The sequence below is a fragment of the Poecilia formosa genome, unplaced genomic scaffold, assembly GCF_000485575.1.
Source record: "Poecilia formosa unplaced genomic scaffold, Poecilia_formosa-5.1.2 Scaffold473, whole genome shotgun sequence".
Taxonomy (NCBI): Eukaryota; Metazoa; Chordata; class Actinopteri; order Cyprinodontiformes; family Poeciliidae; genus Poecilia; species Poecilia formosa.
In genome coordinates, this window is record NW_006800412.1 from 128,403 (window position 1) to 142,391 (window position 13,989).

The 13,989-nt window shown below is 48.6% G+C and overlaps 2 protein-coding genes across 6 annotated transcripts in view; both read right to left on the reverse strand.

The window, feature by feature from the left end:
• Positions 1-2,659: 2,659 nt before the first annotated feature.
• Positions 2,660-11,015, reverse strand: pomt1 (protein-O-mannosyltransferase 1). 5 transcript variants are annotated; one of them, XM_016664220.1, is made up of 20 exons: positions 10,868-11,012; positions 10,269-10,390; positions 10,093-10,199; positions 9,970-10,020; positions 8,258-8,443; positions 8,040-8,148; positions 7,906-7,965; positions 6,880-6,973; positions 6,642-6,797; positions 5,638-5,768; positions 5,462-5,557; positions 5,295-5,387; positions 5,128-5,224; positions 4,799-4,891; positions 4,604-4,724; positions 3,804-3,901; positions 3,604-3,717; positions 3,405-3,531; positions 3,147-3,324; positions 2,660-2,980 (listed from the first exon to the last, which is right to left on the reverse strand). In XM_016664220.1, exons 2-20 carry the CDS (start codon positions 10,379-10,381, stop codon positions 2,806-2,808), a joined length of 2,199 nt encoding a protein of 732 aa, XP_016519706.1. In that variant the 5' UTR covers positions 10,382-10,390; positions 10,868-11,012; the 3' UTR covers positions 2,660-2,805. The 5 variants fall into 5 exon arrangements, with proteins under 5 accessions (XP_016519706.1, XP_016519708.1, XP_016519707.1 ...); XM_016664222.1 differs by having other exon boundaries at positions 10,837-11,012; XM_016664221.1 differs by having other exon boundaries at positions 10,269-10,452; positions 10,524-11,012.
• A 691-nt stretch (positions 11,016-11,706) lies between these two features.
• Positions 11,707-13,989, reverse strand: part of LOC103156312 (rap guanine nucleotide exchange factor 1) — an 8,373-nt gene continuing 6,090 nt past the window's right edge. Inside the window, exons 10-15 of the mRNA XM_016664230.1 lie at positions 13,855-13,949; positions 13,681-13,759; positions 13,506-13,607; positions 13,317-13,414; positions 13,090-13,230; positions 11,707-13,009 (exon numbers count right to left, since the gene is read on the reverse strand). Of these exons, the coding sequence (XP_016519716.1) occupies positions 12,874-13,009; positions 13,090-13,230; positions 13,317-13,414; positions 13,506-13,607; positions 13,681-13,759; positions 13,855-13,949 (651 nt within the window). The 3' untranslated portion in view covers positions 11,707-12,873. The remainder of the gene's footprint in view (positions 13,010-13,089; positions 13,231-13,316; positions 13,415-13,505; positions 13,608-13,680; positions 13,760-13,854; positions 13,950-13,989) is intronic.

Here is a 13,989-nt window from a genome sequence, read left to right on the forward strand (position 1 = left end):
CTAATATTTTTGAATATGTCATTTATCATAACAGAAAACAATAATGGGCTTGTAATACTCCCCTGTGGCATTCCATTTTCCACGACATATTTACCTGAAACTACTCCAATTCTTACCGGTAATTTCCTGTTTGTTAAAAAGTCTTTAATCCATTCATATATTTTTCCTCTAATCCCCAATTTGTGTAGTTTAATTAATAAACCCTCTATCCACATCATATCAGATGCTTTTTCAATATCAATAAACACAGCCACTACACTTTCTTTGTTTACTTGAGCTCTTCTGACTTCATGCTCAAGACATAATGTTGAGTCATTAGTGCTCCTCCCTTTACGGAAACCACTTTGATAATTAGAAATATATCCCTTTTTATTTAAATAATACACTAATCTATTATTAATCATTTTTTCCATTATTTTACATAAGTTCAAAGTTAATGCTATTGGCCTATAACTTTCTGGTTTTGAATGATCTTTTCCTGGTTTAGCTGTCGGTACAATAATAGATTCCTTCCATAACTCTGGTCATTTTCCCTCCTCCCAGATTTTATTATATAATTGTAATATTATATCTTTTGACTCATCACTTAGTTGACTTATCATTCTATACCAAATTTTATCTTTACCTGTATTTTTGGTCTTTTTAAGCACACAATTTAATTCCACTTTGGTAAACTCAACATTAAAAAAAAGATTTATTTCTTCATCACTCTGTATTGAATTTTTATACTTAAGTATCGTATATTCTCTTCCTTTTCTTCCCTCTTTGCTAATATTATTTGTGCTATGTATCTTACTAAATGTTCTTGCCAGTACCTCAGCTTTCAGTAGTAAATTAGATAAATTAGAGAGTTTTAACACGCCACGTGCAGCCGCGGGCCAATCAGAGAGCCTAGTTAATTAGAGAGTAGTTTAGGCTGGTTAACCTTGACTGACCTGTGTTCATCAGACTGATCTATAAATCATCTGGATGAGGTTAACCATCTGGGACTGAACTGTCCTGCTCAGAAACGACTCGTTAAAACGAGTCAACAATCCGTCAAGCAGTTTGTTTCATCTGCTTCTCTGTCCAAGGATTTATCAAATACTCTCATCACCAAATCATCCATAATTATACCAATAAGATAAATATTGGAAATAAAACTTAAATCAGTTATATTTTTAATACTCATACACAGTGTTTCTATTTACTGATGTTGCTAGTAATTGTTGGTTGATGATAATCTCCCTCATTCTCAGAAATTTGACTGTTTGTCTCTTAGCTTTTGTCTTTTATGCTTCCTGGAACATTATTGGGACTGGAACACACCTGAGCAGGTGAGTGAGCTGTCTGAGTTTCAGTCAGGCTTCAGAGCCCTGCTGAAACGTAAGTAAAATATTCTCTTGGTCACGGATAAAGGAAGGCATCAGTTCTGGTTCTGTTAGGTCTCAGCGCTGGTTCTGATCTGATTCATAGCAAAACTCTGTTAGAAAAGCTTGAACATGTTGAAGATTCAGTACCTGGAACTCATTCAACAAGTCCAGAGAACCCAGATACAGGCTGCTGGATGGATGATGGATGGATGATGGATGATGGATGGTTGATGGATGGATGATGGATGGATGATGGATGGATGGATGGTTGATGGATGGATGATGGATGGATGATGGATGGATGGATGGTTGATGGATGGATGATGGATGGTTGATGGATGGATGATGGATGGATGGATGGTTGATGGATGATGGATGGATGATGGATGGATGGATGGATGGATGATGGATGGATGGTTGATGGATGGATGATGGATGGATGGTTGGATGATGAATGGATGGATGATGGATGGATGGTTGGATGATGGATGGATGGATGATGGATGGATGATGGATGGATGGATGATGGATGGATGGTTGGATGATGAATGGATGGATGATGGATGGATGGATGGATGATGGATGGATGGTTGATGGATGGATGGATGATGGATGGATGGTTGATGGATGGATGATGGATGGATGGATGGTTGATGGATGGATGGATGGATGGTTGATGGATGGATGGTTGATGGATGGATGATGGATGGATGGATAGATGGTTGATGGATGGATGATGGATGGATGATGGATGGATGGTTGATGGATGATGGATGGATGGATGGATGATGGATGGATGGTTGATGGATGATGAATGGATGGATGGTTGGATGATGAATGGATGGATGGTTGGATGATGAATGGATAGATGATGGATGGATGATGGATGGATGGATGATGGATGGATGGTTGGATGGATGATGGATGGATGATGGTTGGATGATGGATGGATGATGGATGGATGGATGATGGTTGGATGATGGATGGATGATGGATGGATGATAAATGGATTATGGATGGTTGGTTGGATGATGAATGGATGGTTGGATGATAAATGGATGGATGGATGATGGATGGATGATGAATGGATGATGGATGGATGGATGATGGATGGATGGATGATGAATGGATGGATGATGGATGGATGGATGATGAATGGATGGATGGATGATGGATGAATGATGAATGGATGGATGATGGATGGATGATGAATGGATGGATGATGGATGGATGAGTAATAATCTGTTCTTACTCAGCAGACTCAGATGCTTCAGTCTGTTGACTGACAGGAAGTGTCTCTTTCAAAATAAAAGCACACTGTTTTAATGCTCATCTCTTACATTTTTATCAGCCATCACTATTACATCATCAGGTCACATGACTAGAGCTGGTGGTGCATTCAGGATTCTCTCGTAAAGAACAGTCTAGGTGTCTCTCAGCGTCCCTCGGTGTCTCAGCGGCGGCGGTACAGGATGTCCCAGCTGTCTCTCCACTTCAGCGCCTGCAGCTGATTGGCTGTCAACTCGGGGTTCCCGTAGGTCAGAGGACAGAAGGTCCAGTAGGACAGGAAGATGGACAGCAGGACAGCCGCCGTGCAGACGGCCAGCATGTGGCGGGACGTCCTGCTGCTGTGGACAGAAACAGAGCCATCACTGTCCACAGGAAGCAGAAGAGCAGCCTTTCAAAGTAAAGGAAGAGTTAAAGCAGAGTGGTGGAGTTGGCATGTCCTCCATGTTTTCTGCCACCTGCTGTCTCCAACGGCCCGATTTGTCCCCCGTCTCTGCGTGTGTGTACCTGAGCAGGTGAGTGTGTATGTGCTCCAGCAGGGCGGGGCTCAGCAGGTACAGGTAGCAGAGGGCGGGCAGGTAGTGGTACAGGAAGAGAGTCCGCTCCATCAGCAGGAAGGGCAGGAAGTTCACTGCCCAGCCGCCGCCGCAGAGCAGGCCCACAGACGCAAACCGCTGCCACGCACCTGCAGACACACCGGATCGGAACCGGGTCAGAAACACATCAGAACCGGGCCTGACAGCAGAACCTGTCAGGAAGCCGCACCATCAGGTAGGTCTCTGAAGCCCCGCCTCCTCCTCAGCAGGTACAGCGCCGCCAGCAGCTGATAGGCCAGCAGGCTGAGGTTGGCCACACCCCATGACACCGGGTTACCAATCAGATGGATCTGAGCCTGAAACACAGCCGGCCAATCAGAGATCAGGACCAAATACTGTGAGTGTGTATTTCTGAGTGTGTGTGTTACATTGGTCGAGGGGTGCAGCCAGTAGGCGATGTTGGTTTCCATGGCGATCCACTCTAAAGGGGCGGAGCTGTACTTGTGTTCAGACTCTTCCTGTTTCACAGTCAGCATCTTCCACTGCAGTGACATCACAGTATGACATCATCAGAGGAATCACAGCATCACCTGGGAGTGACATCGCAGTGATGCGTTCACGGTCATACCTGGAGCTCCGTGAATTTGGACCAGAAGGAGATTTTTCTATCGATGTCAATGTGTGTCGGAGAGTGAAGCTCCGCCTCCCGCTCCTTCTGCTCCTGACCTGCAGGGGATGCATCATGGGAGATGGTGATGTCACTACATGAGGCCATCAGCTACTGGTACCCATACCTCCATGTTCTCTTCCGATAGATGGGGCTGTTGACCTTTGACTTCTCTCTCTTTACAGGGATCTAGGATAGTTGTAACAACAGACTTTATCTGAGAATATTTATGTCAGATTTAAAAACAGGAAACAACTATGTTGTTTACGCTGCAATGCATCCTGTAGCTACCTGCTACAGTGCTAGCTGCGTCCAGCTGGAACAGTCAGCAACGCTCAGTCCTTTCACTGAGCGATGTGAAGCCGAGAAAGAAAGATAGAGGTAATGAGCAAACTGGGGAGGAGGAGAGAAACAGCTGCTGGTAGCTAACCAGCTAACTCTAATCAGAAAGGAAAACATAGCGTCACAAGCTCCAGTCGCTAACTCAAGTTGTTTGCAGTTAGCATCGAGCTCAAAACATTTTCTGATATATCACAATGTTTTGTTACCATGTCACTTTAAGGTTTATTCATTCATTATATTCAATCTGGTTTTAGTTGGCGTTAGCTCCTGCTAACGGTGTTAGCAGGAGGTTTCTTCCTGCTAAGGGGAGTTTTCCTCTCTGCTGTCGCTCCATGTTAGTGAAGGAATCTAAACTCCATGTTGTGACAGACTGATAGCTGACTGTCTAGACTCGGTTCTGCAGGTTCTGCGGGTCGTACTGGTTCCGTATCGGTGCTCCTCCACCGTCCAGCCCAGGCTGCCACTGTGAGCCTTTAGCAGCTTCTCCGCCACGACCTCCATCTGACGGAAACCCCAGTCTGGGAGAGGCAGGCCGCTCAGCTGCACACACACACACACAGGTTAATGCTGATGCTCTGCTCAGCCACTGCGATGACATCACTTCCTGCGAGGACCTTGAGCACAGCTGAAGTGTTGACGTGGACCAATCGGACCTCAGAGACGATTGTCTTCCACTCCTCTGACTCCGCCTCCCTGTTGTAGATCTCCTGAAGGCAAAACACAAAGACCGGGCTCAGCAGAACCAGAAGCAGGCTCGGTAGGGCATTATTGGTGCCACTGGAGGTAAAGCTGGACTAGCATCTAGCTTAGCGTCTGGTTCAGCCAGAGGATCATAGAAGACCAATGACCAATCATGCTCTGCTCTAGCAGCTCCTCTGTCTGTGGCTCCTCCCCCTCCTTAACCCAGAGTAAAGTTTCTCTGGTTCGGTCCGGTTGGACTCACCAGCCTCCACAAGTTCTGGGTTGCCATGGAAACGTTGAAGTCTATGTATCCAGAAACCTCCTGAGCGTGAGGACTCATGGGCGCGGCCACATCATGGCTACCACAGAAGAAGAAGAAGGTCAGCGCTGACGGCAGCAGAGTGACATCACAGCAGGTGAGCTGCGTACCTGTTGAGGAGGCGTGATGTCATCCCATGAACCAGCTGGATGATGTCACCGTGTCGCACGAGTCGGGGCGGGGAGTCCACCACCAGCTCCTGTCTGAGACACACACCTGCTGGGACCTGCAGAACCCGACCCGGTTCTGCTCCGGTCCTGACCCGGTTCTGACCTACCTTGCCGGGTCCTTGATGATCCACCAGTTGTTGACGTCCTTGAAGGCGTAGCAGGTCACCTGCTGCTGGTGGGAGCTGCCCCGCCCATTTTCATACCTGAACACAGAAACAGGAAGTTACCATTTTGTCCTCTGAGGCTTCTGATTGGCTGCAGGGTGGGACCGAGCCGGCGGCACCTGATTGGATAGTTGGCTTTGTGTGAATGGAGCCAGCAGGGGACAGGCCGGGGGGCGGAGCTTCGTAAGGTCACCTGACTACCGAATGCCACCTGTAGGGGCTGACCCCGCGTGACCCGGGAGAGACCGCCCTGAAACGGACAAGCAGTCCATCAGTCCACCAGCTGCTGATCAATCAGAACCATTGATCTGTGATCGGATTGGACGCTGGGAGGAACGCCGGGTCGGAGAAATGTCCTGCTGGTTTGACCTTTCACAGATCAGGAAAGGTTTTATAAAACACTGAGACTTTGGGAAGTCGGTCTGCTATGCTAGCTACTATGTAGCTGTGCTGCAGTCTGTGTTTCAGTTCAGTTGGCACTAAAATAAAGCGACTCACACCGACTGACATACAGAGATCTAAGCTCTGCTGGCGATCTGTCGGTTTCCATGGCAACGGGTCTGCATTAGGAGTGGAGTCGACTCAGAGACTGATTAAAGTCAGAAAATAGGTGTTCAAGGTTGTGTTTCTGTTTCTGACAGGTAAAAACGACTGATTGCCTCATGTGGTGATATTCATAACATCCAGGAAACATTTCAGACGGTGAGGCGGACAACAGCAGGGGATGTAAATTATTAACATAAAAGAAAAATGCGTTTAGTCTTCTCTTCCATACAGACAGAAACCAAACTGTTTACAGATGTATGTCCAAATATTTTTACATTTTACACATCAAAACATCGGCAAGTTTCTAAGATTTAATTTAAACCATTTTATAGAAATCAGACAAGAAACTAGAAGCTACAAACATTTGACAGGTTTCTGCTCATCCTGCACTGGAACAGTTTAATTCACAATGGCTACCGGCGCATCATTAGCTGCTAACAGCTACAGTGGCTAATAGCTATGTCTGCTAACAGCTGCTAACAGCTACAGGGGCTAATAGCTGTGGTGGCTAACAGGCAGGACTCTCGGGTTGGTTCCTGCTGGGGAACACCTGAGCCAGGTGAGAGGGCGGGGCTACCTGCAGGCTGGCCTGAAAGGCGGAGCTCATCAGCTGGTCATGTGGTCCGCTGCGCTGGAGGATGCTCAGGTGGACGTAGAACCAGAACACGTAGAGCAGAACCGGAACCACCAACAGGCAGAGAACCTTCCAACCACACTGAACACACACACTCATCTGCTCCATGCACACAGAGAGAACCGGGTCAGACACAACCGGGTCAGACACAACCGGGTCAGACACAACCTTCTGGACTCACATGACTCTGGGCCTGATCTCCAATTAGCTTCCAGCTGTGCAGCGAGGCCACGCCCAGCAGCAGCAGGTAGGAGAACAGGCCTGTGTACTTCACCCTGTCGAGGTCAAAGGTCACATTAAACATGCTACACTAGACATACTAAGGTAGACATGCTATGCTAGACATGCTATGCTAAACATGCTATGCTAGACACGCTATGCTAAACATGCTAAACTAGACATGCTATGCTAGACATGCTAAACAAGGCATGCTATGCTAGACACACTGTGCTAAACATGCTAAGCTAGACACACTATGCTAAACATACTAAACAAGACATGCTATGCTAGACACGCTATGCTAAGCATGCTAAACTAGACACGCCATGCTAAACATGCTAAACTAGACACGCTATGCTAGACATGCTAAGCTAGACAAGCTATGCTAAACATGCTAAGCTAGACACACTATGCTAAACATACTAAACAAGACATGCTATGCTAAACACGCTATGCTAAACGTGCTAAACTAGACACGCTATGCTAGACATGCTAAGCTAGACACACTATGCTAAACATACTAAACAAGACATGCTATGCTAGACATGCTATGCTAAACATGCTATGCTAGACACGCTATGTTAAACATGCTAAACTAGACACGCTATGCTAGACATGCTAAGCTAGACACGCTATGCTAAACATGCTAAGCTAGACACACTATACTAAGCATACTAAACAAGACATGCTATGCTAGACACGCTATGCTAAACATGCTATGCTAGACACGCTATGCTAAACATGCTAAGCTAGATACACTATGCTAAACATACTAAACAAGACATGCTAAACTAGACACGCTATGCTAGACATGCTAAGCTAGACATGCAATGCTAAACATGCTAAGCTAGACACACTATGCTAAACATACTAAACAAGAAATGCTATGCTAGACATGCTATGCTAAACTAGACATGCTATGCTAGACATGCTAAGCTAGACATGCTAAGCTAAGCACGAAGCTGGCATGTGGCAGAGCGGTCCTCACCCGACAGCAGCTGCACACGACACACCTGAGAGGAGGAGCCAGCCGTACCTGGACCAGCACCTGAGGAAGAGGAGGAGATGAAGGTGAGATCTAATCCCTCAGGGTCGGGGTCAAAGGTTACAGCTGATACTCACCTGCCGGGAGCGTTGTGGAAGCGGAGGTATGAGAAGAACGCCAGCAGGACGAAGAAAATGAGCAACGACTCCAGCAACATGAAGCGTGATTGGACAATCAGAGAGTTCTCTGAAACCATAGAAACGCTCACATCAGGTGGTTCTCACAGGCCCTGAACGCACCACGACCCTGCCAAGCCCTTAAGGTCCCACTGTCGGCCCAGTCCCTTAAGACTCACCCAGCAGCAGCAGCAGAGCAGCTCCCAGGGCCGACAGGTGAGAACACCTGAGCTCCAGAATCAGCAGGTAACCCAGCGGGACGCAGAGCGCTCCACCCAGAGCCGGCAGCAGCCGGAGGCTCCACACGCTGAGGCTGCAGGGATACGCTGCGACGCAAAACCAACGCACCTCATTAACCGGAGAGGCTGGACAAAACCAGAGAAGAAGAACGATCCACAGACCTCCGACCTCAGGAGCAGTACATCCATCCATCATCCATCCATCCAAACCCGGATTAGAGGATTTTGACAGTGTTGTTGAAAAACTGTCTGATTTGTTTTGGCCAACATCCATCATGAATGCTTGATAATTATTGGTCCAAATTGGACGCGTCTTACGCTTTGGGGCGGAGCGTCAGAGATGATTTCTCTCGACGGCGGACAACAGAAAGCATGACAGCGGAGCAGGGACGAAAGAAAAAGAAGAGCGGGACAGAGAGGTGATGAAGAAAATATCCGAGCTAAGAGTTGTTTTAAACCTCATGTTGGACATGGAACAGAACCACCGCCTGGCTAGCAGCGGCTCTACGGAACCTGGATCTGATCTGGTGCCTGAAGTGTTACAGGCGGCAGAATGTTTACAGAAAATCAGAAACGATTCTTCTCCAGATCGTAATATGAACGTGGTGAGTCCATCCAAACAGGCCGAGTTATCCTCCATCCACCTGCTGGGTTTTGTATTGTCAACAGGGGCGCAACTACATATTATTCAGGTGGATGCGGAAACATAAATCCTAAGGGTGAAGGAGCGTATAAAACATACTCCCCCCCTCCCCCGAGACGAAGACACGTGAAAGGTAAAACTCGCTACATTTACATGTGCGCGAAGTGAAGGAGCGTAAGGGCGCGGTGAGGTGGAGGCATCATCGGGGCGCCGCCCCCTCCAGACGGGGTTTTGGCGCCCCCTCTGGTGCAGCGCCCCTATGTGTCGCATGCGCTGAATACCCACTTTTTGCGCCACTGCCTGTAGGTCAGGGGTCCCCAAAGTGGGTCCTGGAGGCATCCTGCATGTTTTATTCTCTCCCTGGTTTAACGCACCTGGATCAAATGATGGATCATCAGAGGCCTAAGAGGAACATTGACAAGCTGAAAAGGTTGTTACTACCAGGGAGAGAACTAAAACGTGCAGGATGCCGGGCCTCCAGGACCCACTTTGGGCCCCCCTGCTGTAGGTAGATAAGGTTGGTGGACGGGATATAAAGCTGCTGTGGTGGATGTAGCAATACCAAGTGACCACAACATCAGGAAAAAGGAGAAACTGGAGAAATACCAGGGCCTCAGAGAGGAACTGGAGAAGGCCTGGAAGGTGAAGACCACAGTGGTGCCTGTGGTCATCGGGGCCCTCGGGGCAGTCACCCCCAAACTGGAGCAGTGGCTCAAACAGATCCCAGGAACAACATCAGACATCTCAGTCCAGAGAGGGAGGGAGGAAGGGAGGGAGAGAGAAAGAGAGAGAAAGACCACCCGAGAAGGGAATTTTATATGCGTGTGTGTGTGTGTGTGTGTGCGCAACTGTATGACCATGATTAAGTAGGGCCACCTTGGCTCAAGCCCAGGGGCCCACATCCTCCTAGATCCGGCCCTGCATCCATCATTCATCCATCCACCCTCTAACTGGTCCCAGTTGGTTCCAACTGGTTCTAACTGGTTTCCTGATTGGTTTTGATGGTTACCTGCTCCAATTCGGTTCCAGACAAAGTTCCCGTCGAAGCCGCCCAGGTAAGCTGCAACAGAAGAACAGGAAGTGAGTCGCGAGCCCCACTGCGTCCCGGCAGCCCGTTGCCATGGTAACCCACCTCCCAGTGCCAGGAGGGCGTGGCCTAGCGGCGGACCGCTGTCGTCGATGAAGAACGTTCTCTTCATGTAGAGAGAGAGGAACTGGCCGTAGTAGACCTCATCGAACCTGCGCACACACAGAGGTTCTGGTTCCGGTTCCGGCTCCGGGACCGAACCGTACGCAGGTGACACTCACACCACGGCGCCGGGGTAGCCCAGCCCGCTCAGCCGGGTCCACAGAGACAGCAGAGTCACCAGAACCAGAACCAGGTCCAGCCGGGCCGTCACCACTAGGGGCAGCTGCAGCATCGCTGGCGCCTAAAAGGATCAGAACCAGAACCGTCAACCAAGCAGAACCAGCTGCTGAAACAGAACCAGGACTTCATCGCTCCAAAGAACTCGGAGGGCTCAGAACTTCTGGACCGGGCTGGCGGTCCGGCAGCGGCAGAACGCTTCAGATTCCGAAGTTCAGAACCGATTGTCCTGTTATCATACCGGGACCAGAACCAAGATGGACGGTTCTGACTTTTCAAACAGCCCAATGGGCTCTGGAGGAGGTTCAGAACCGAACTTTCTGAAGAGGATCCAGTTTAAACTCAGGAGTGAAAACTGAACTTTAGAACCTGGTTCCGTTCGGATCAATGCTGTGGTCCCTGACAGTTTTCATGGTGAACCGAACCATTCCGTCCACCAGGATCAGATCCTGTCTAGATCAGCAGCGGTTCGGTCCTGCCGGGTCAGCTTTCTACTCTCGCGAGACTTGCCTTTAATCCTGCTCCCGGCTCTGCGGGTTACCTGCTGACGTCATCCAGGTACCGGTTCGGCTAGTCCCGTCTCTTTGCAACTGCAGACCGGCCACTTCTTCTTTTTCTTCTTCTTGTTTTGTAGCGGATGGTAACCAAGACAACGGCTCATTACCGCCACCTGGCGGTATTGATTTTTCATCAATACATTGGAAGTAATTTGCTATTTTTACGTTTTCAATAAAAACTTCTTGTAGAATTTATTCCTCTTCATTTTGCAGATGTTTTTAATAACCTGGTTATGCAGCAGATCTGATCTAGATGCTGCAGATCTTCAGACATTTATATCTGTGACGTCACCACAAAGCATCTTGTGAAAAAAGATTAACCAATACAAATAAAGTGTTTGTATAATGGTATGTAGAAGAATGTCTTGAATGTGTTGATGTTTGTAAAAAGTCCACAGAGTAAATTATCTGGTCACAACTTTACCTGAACTCATAAAAACCCACCTGGGTCTGGCAGCGGGGGGCGGCAGGTGCACCGGGGCGAAGAGACACCGGAAGCCGGACCGAGTTCTGCCCCGAGAGACAGAAACTGGGTTGTTGGGGGAGCTTGACCCAACGGTTCAAGAGGCCTTCTCCTTAAGGACATCAAATCAGGCCGAGGTCCGGTACCGATACCTGGGCGAAGTTCGCTCCAGGCCTGGAGGAGGAGACCTCCTGGGATTATAAACCCGGTGAGACGTTTCCTTGCTTTTCTTTGTTTGGACACAGACGGATGAACCATTTGGGCCCCATCGTTATTTTTTTGTGTGAATGGATCCAAATTTTTTGAGTGCATAGATGCGAGTTTTCGTTGGACATTTATTATTATTTAAAGATCTTTTTGTTTTATTTCTGAGACTGCTTCAGATTTGGTTTGGTGTTTATTATGCAGAACTGCAAGAGTAACGGAACCGATTTGAAATGTCTGTTGGAACAGCTGATTTATTAAACATGGCGTCTCCTCCCATCCGCACTCTTCAGCTGACGTGTCCGAGCTTTTTTTATTAATTTCATTCAAATCGTTTTTGCTAGTTTTGATTAAGACAGGCTGTTAATATACTCATATTCTAGTTATTGAATAATTAATGGAATCTTCCGTTAGACGGGGATTAGTTGCATCTGAATGTGTGAACTGTGTTCATAGTGTTTATTATAAATCCATGTGTTTGCTGATTGTCTAAAACACTCAAATCCATAAAAGCTTTTAAACGTCCACTTCTCTAATTTATATTCATTATGACAGATTTAGTTTGAGTTCATCTCCTTCCTCCAGAGGAAACCAGCCAAAACAAATCAAACCCGGTCACATGACCTGCACATGCTGTTCCTCCGCTTCATGACATCTTGATCCCTTCTTAGCATCACTCGCCCTAAACAGAGACGTCTTCTGTCAGAACCTCTCAGTCCCTCTGATGGACAGCAGTCAGCAGTTAAATCTGGTTAAACTTTATTTAACTAATTCTGCAGCTCAAATCATTTATTCAGAAAAATGATTAGTGAACGTCCTCTACCGTCCAGCTGTCCTTTAGTGTGTCACCGGCTGTCTCCAGGTGTGTGTGTAAAACTCCAGATGTGTGTGTGTGTAACTCCAGGTGTGTGTGTGACTCTAGGTGTGTGTGTGTGACTCCAGGCTTTGAGGAGCATCTGAAACAGAACCTCCTGGTACCGGGTCGCTGATGGTTGAGCTGAAACAATAAAAATCGTCTCTGAAGGAACTAATACCTGAGATTTAGCAGAGCTGCCGTTTGGTTCTAACTGATCAATAACTGATCAACCATCAGAGGTCAGCAGGCTGATGGTAAGAGAAGTGGTTCTGTCTGACTGGACTCTGAAGCAGAACCAGGTGGAACCGGTGGATAACACATTCTGATGCAGAAGGGACCACGCCCCCTTCTGACATGGTTCTGCTGGCACCGGTCCAGTCTGGGTCAGAACCAGGTCCATAAAGCCCATTAGCATCCAGCAGACTCCAGCTGTGCCGAGTCCCGATTGGCTGCTGCTCCTCCACAGCTCATCTCTGATTGGCTCGTGGAGCGTTCCGTGGGCGGATCCTCAGAGAGAGTTCCCACAGAGCTTCCTCTGCCAGGTGATCGCTGAAGTCATTAAAGAACGACATGATGTCATCATCCCGCGCCAGAGAGTACCGCCTGCAGGGACACAGACATCACAGTGATACACTGATGGATGGTGGTTGGATGGTGGTTGGATGGTGGTTGGATGCACTCACTCCCTCTGGAATCCCCTCAGAGTGTCCAGGATGTTGAACTGCTGCCAGCACTTGGAGAAGTTCACCTTTGACCCCAGTGACGTGGTCAAGGTGTCAGGGTTCCCCAGGTGGACGAAGGTTAGGTCCTGCAGGATCAGCCCCCTGCAGGTAGAGCGGGTCAGACAGGGACAGGCGTTAGAGACGTCGTCATGGCGACGCCCAAGCGAGCCCTCGGCAGGTGAACCTACAGGTAAGGAATGCAGGGAGGCTCCGCCTCCGCCAGCGCCGCACGGTACGCCCTGAAGGACGACGAGCTGTCAATGAGCGAGGACATGTCCTCCAAGCTCTGGAAGACACAGAGGACAAGTGAGGGAAAAAGTGAGGGAAAAAGTGAGGGACAAGTGAGGACAGGTGAGGAGACAAGTGAGGACAGGTACCTCTGCCGTGCTCCGCTGCCAGTCCAGCCGTCTCAGGGGGGCGGAGTCCAGGGCGGACAGGATGGACAGGTAGGAGTTGAAGTTGTTGAGTTTCCTCAGGTGCTGCGGAGACACAGCAGAGACACATCCACCAGATGGACAACAGGGGGACACCGTCCTCATCCTCACCTCTTACCTTCATCACCTTCAGGAACTTCAGCAGGTGCTTCTCTCTGTCCTGAGCTTTGTCCTGCAGGATGACCACGGAGCGCACCCTGGAGGTCAGAGGTCACAGGTCACACACAGCGGAGCTCTGTTGGTTCTGACCCAACAGAACCAGAACCAGAACCTGAACCTGGGTTTTCCTCACCAGAAGGAAACGTTGTTGAAGTGCTGAGTGAACTCCGTCAGGTGAGGACTCCTCTCCTCGTTCTGCTCCTTGGACCAAAGCAACACCTCTGGCAGCTGAGACAGGCAGGTGAGAGACAGACAGGTGAGAGACAGA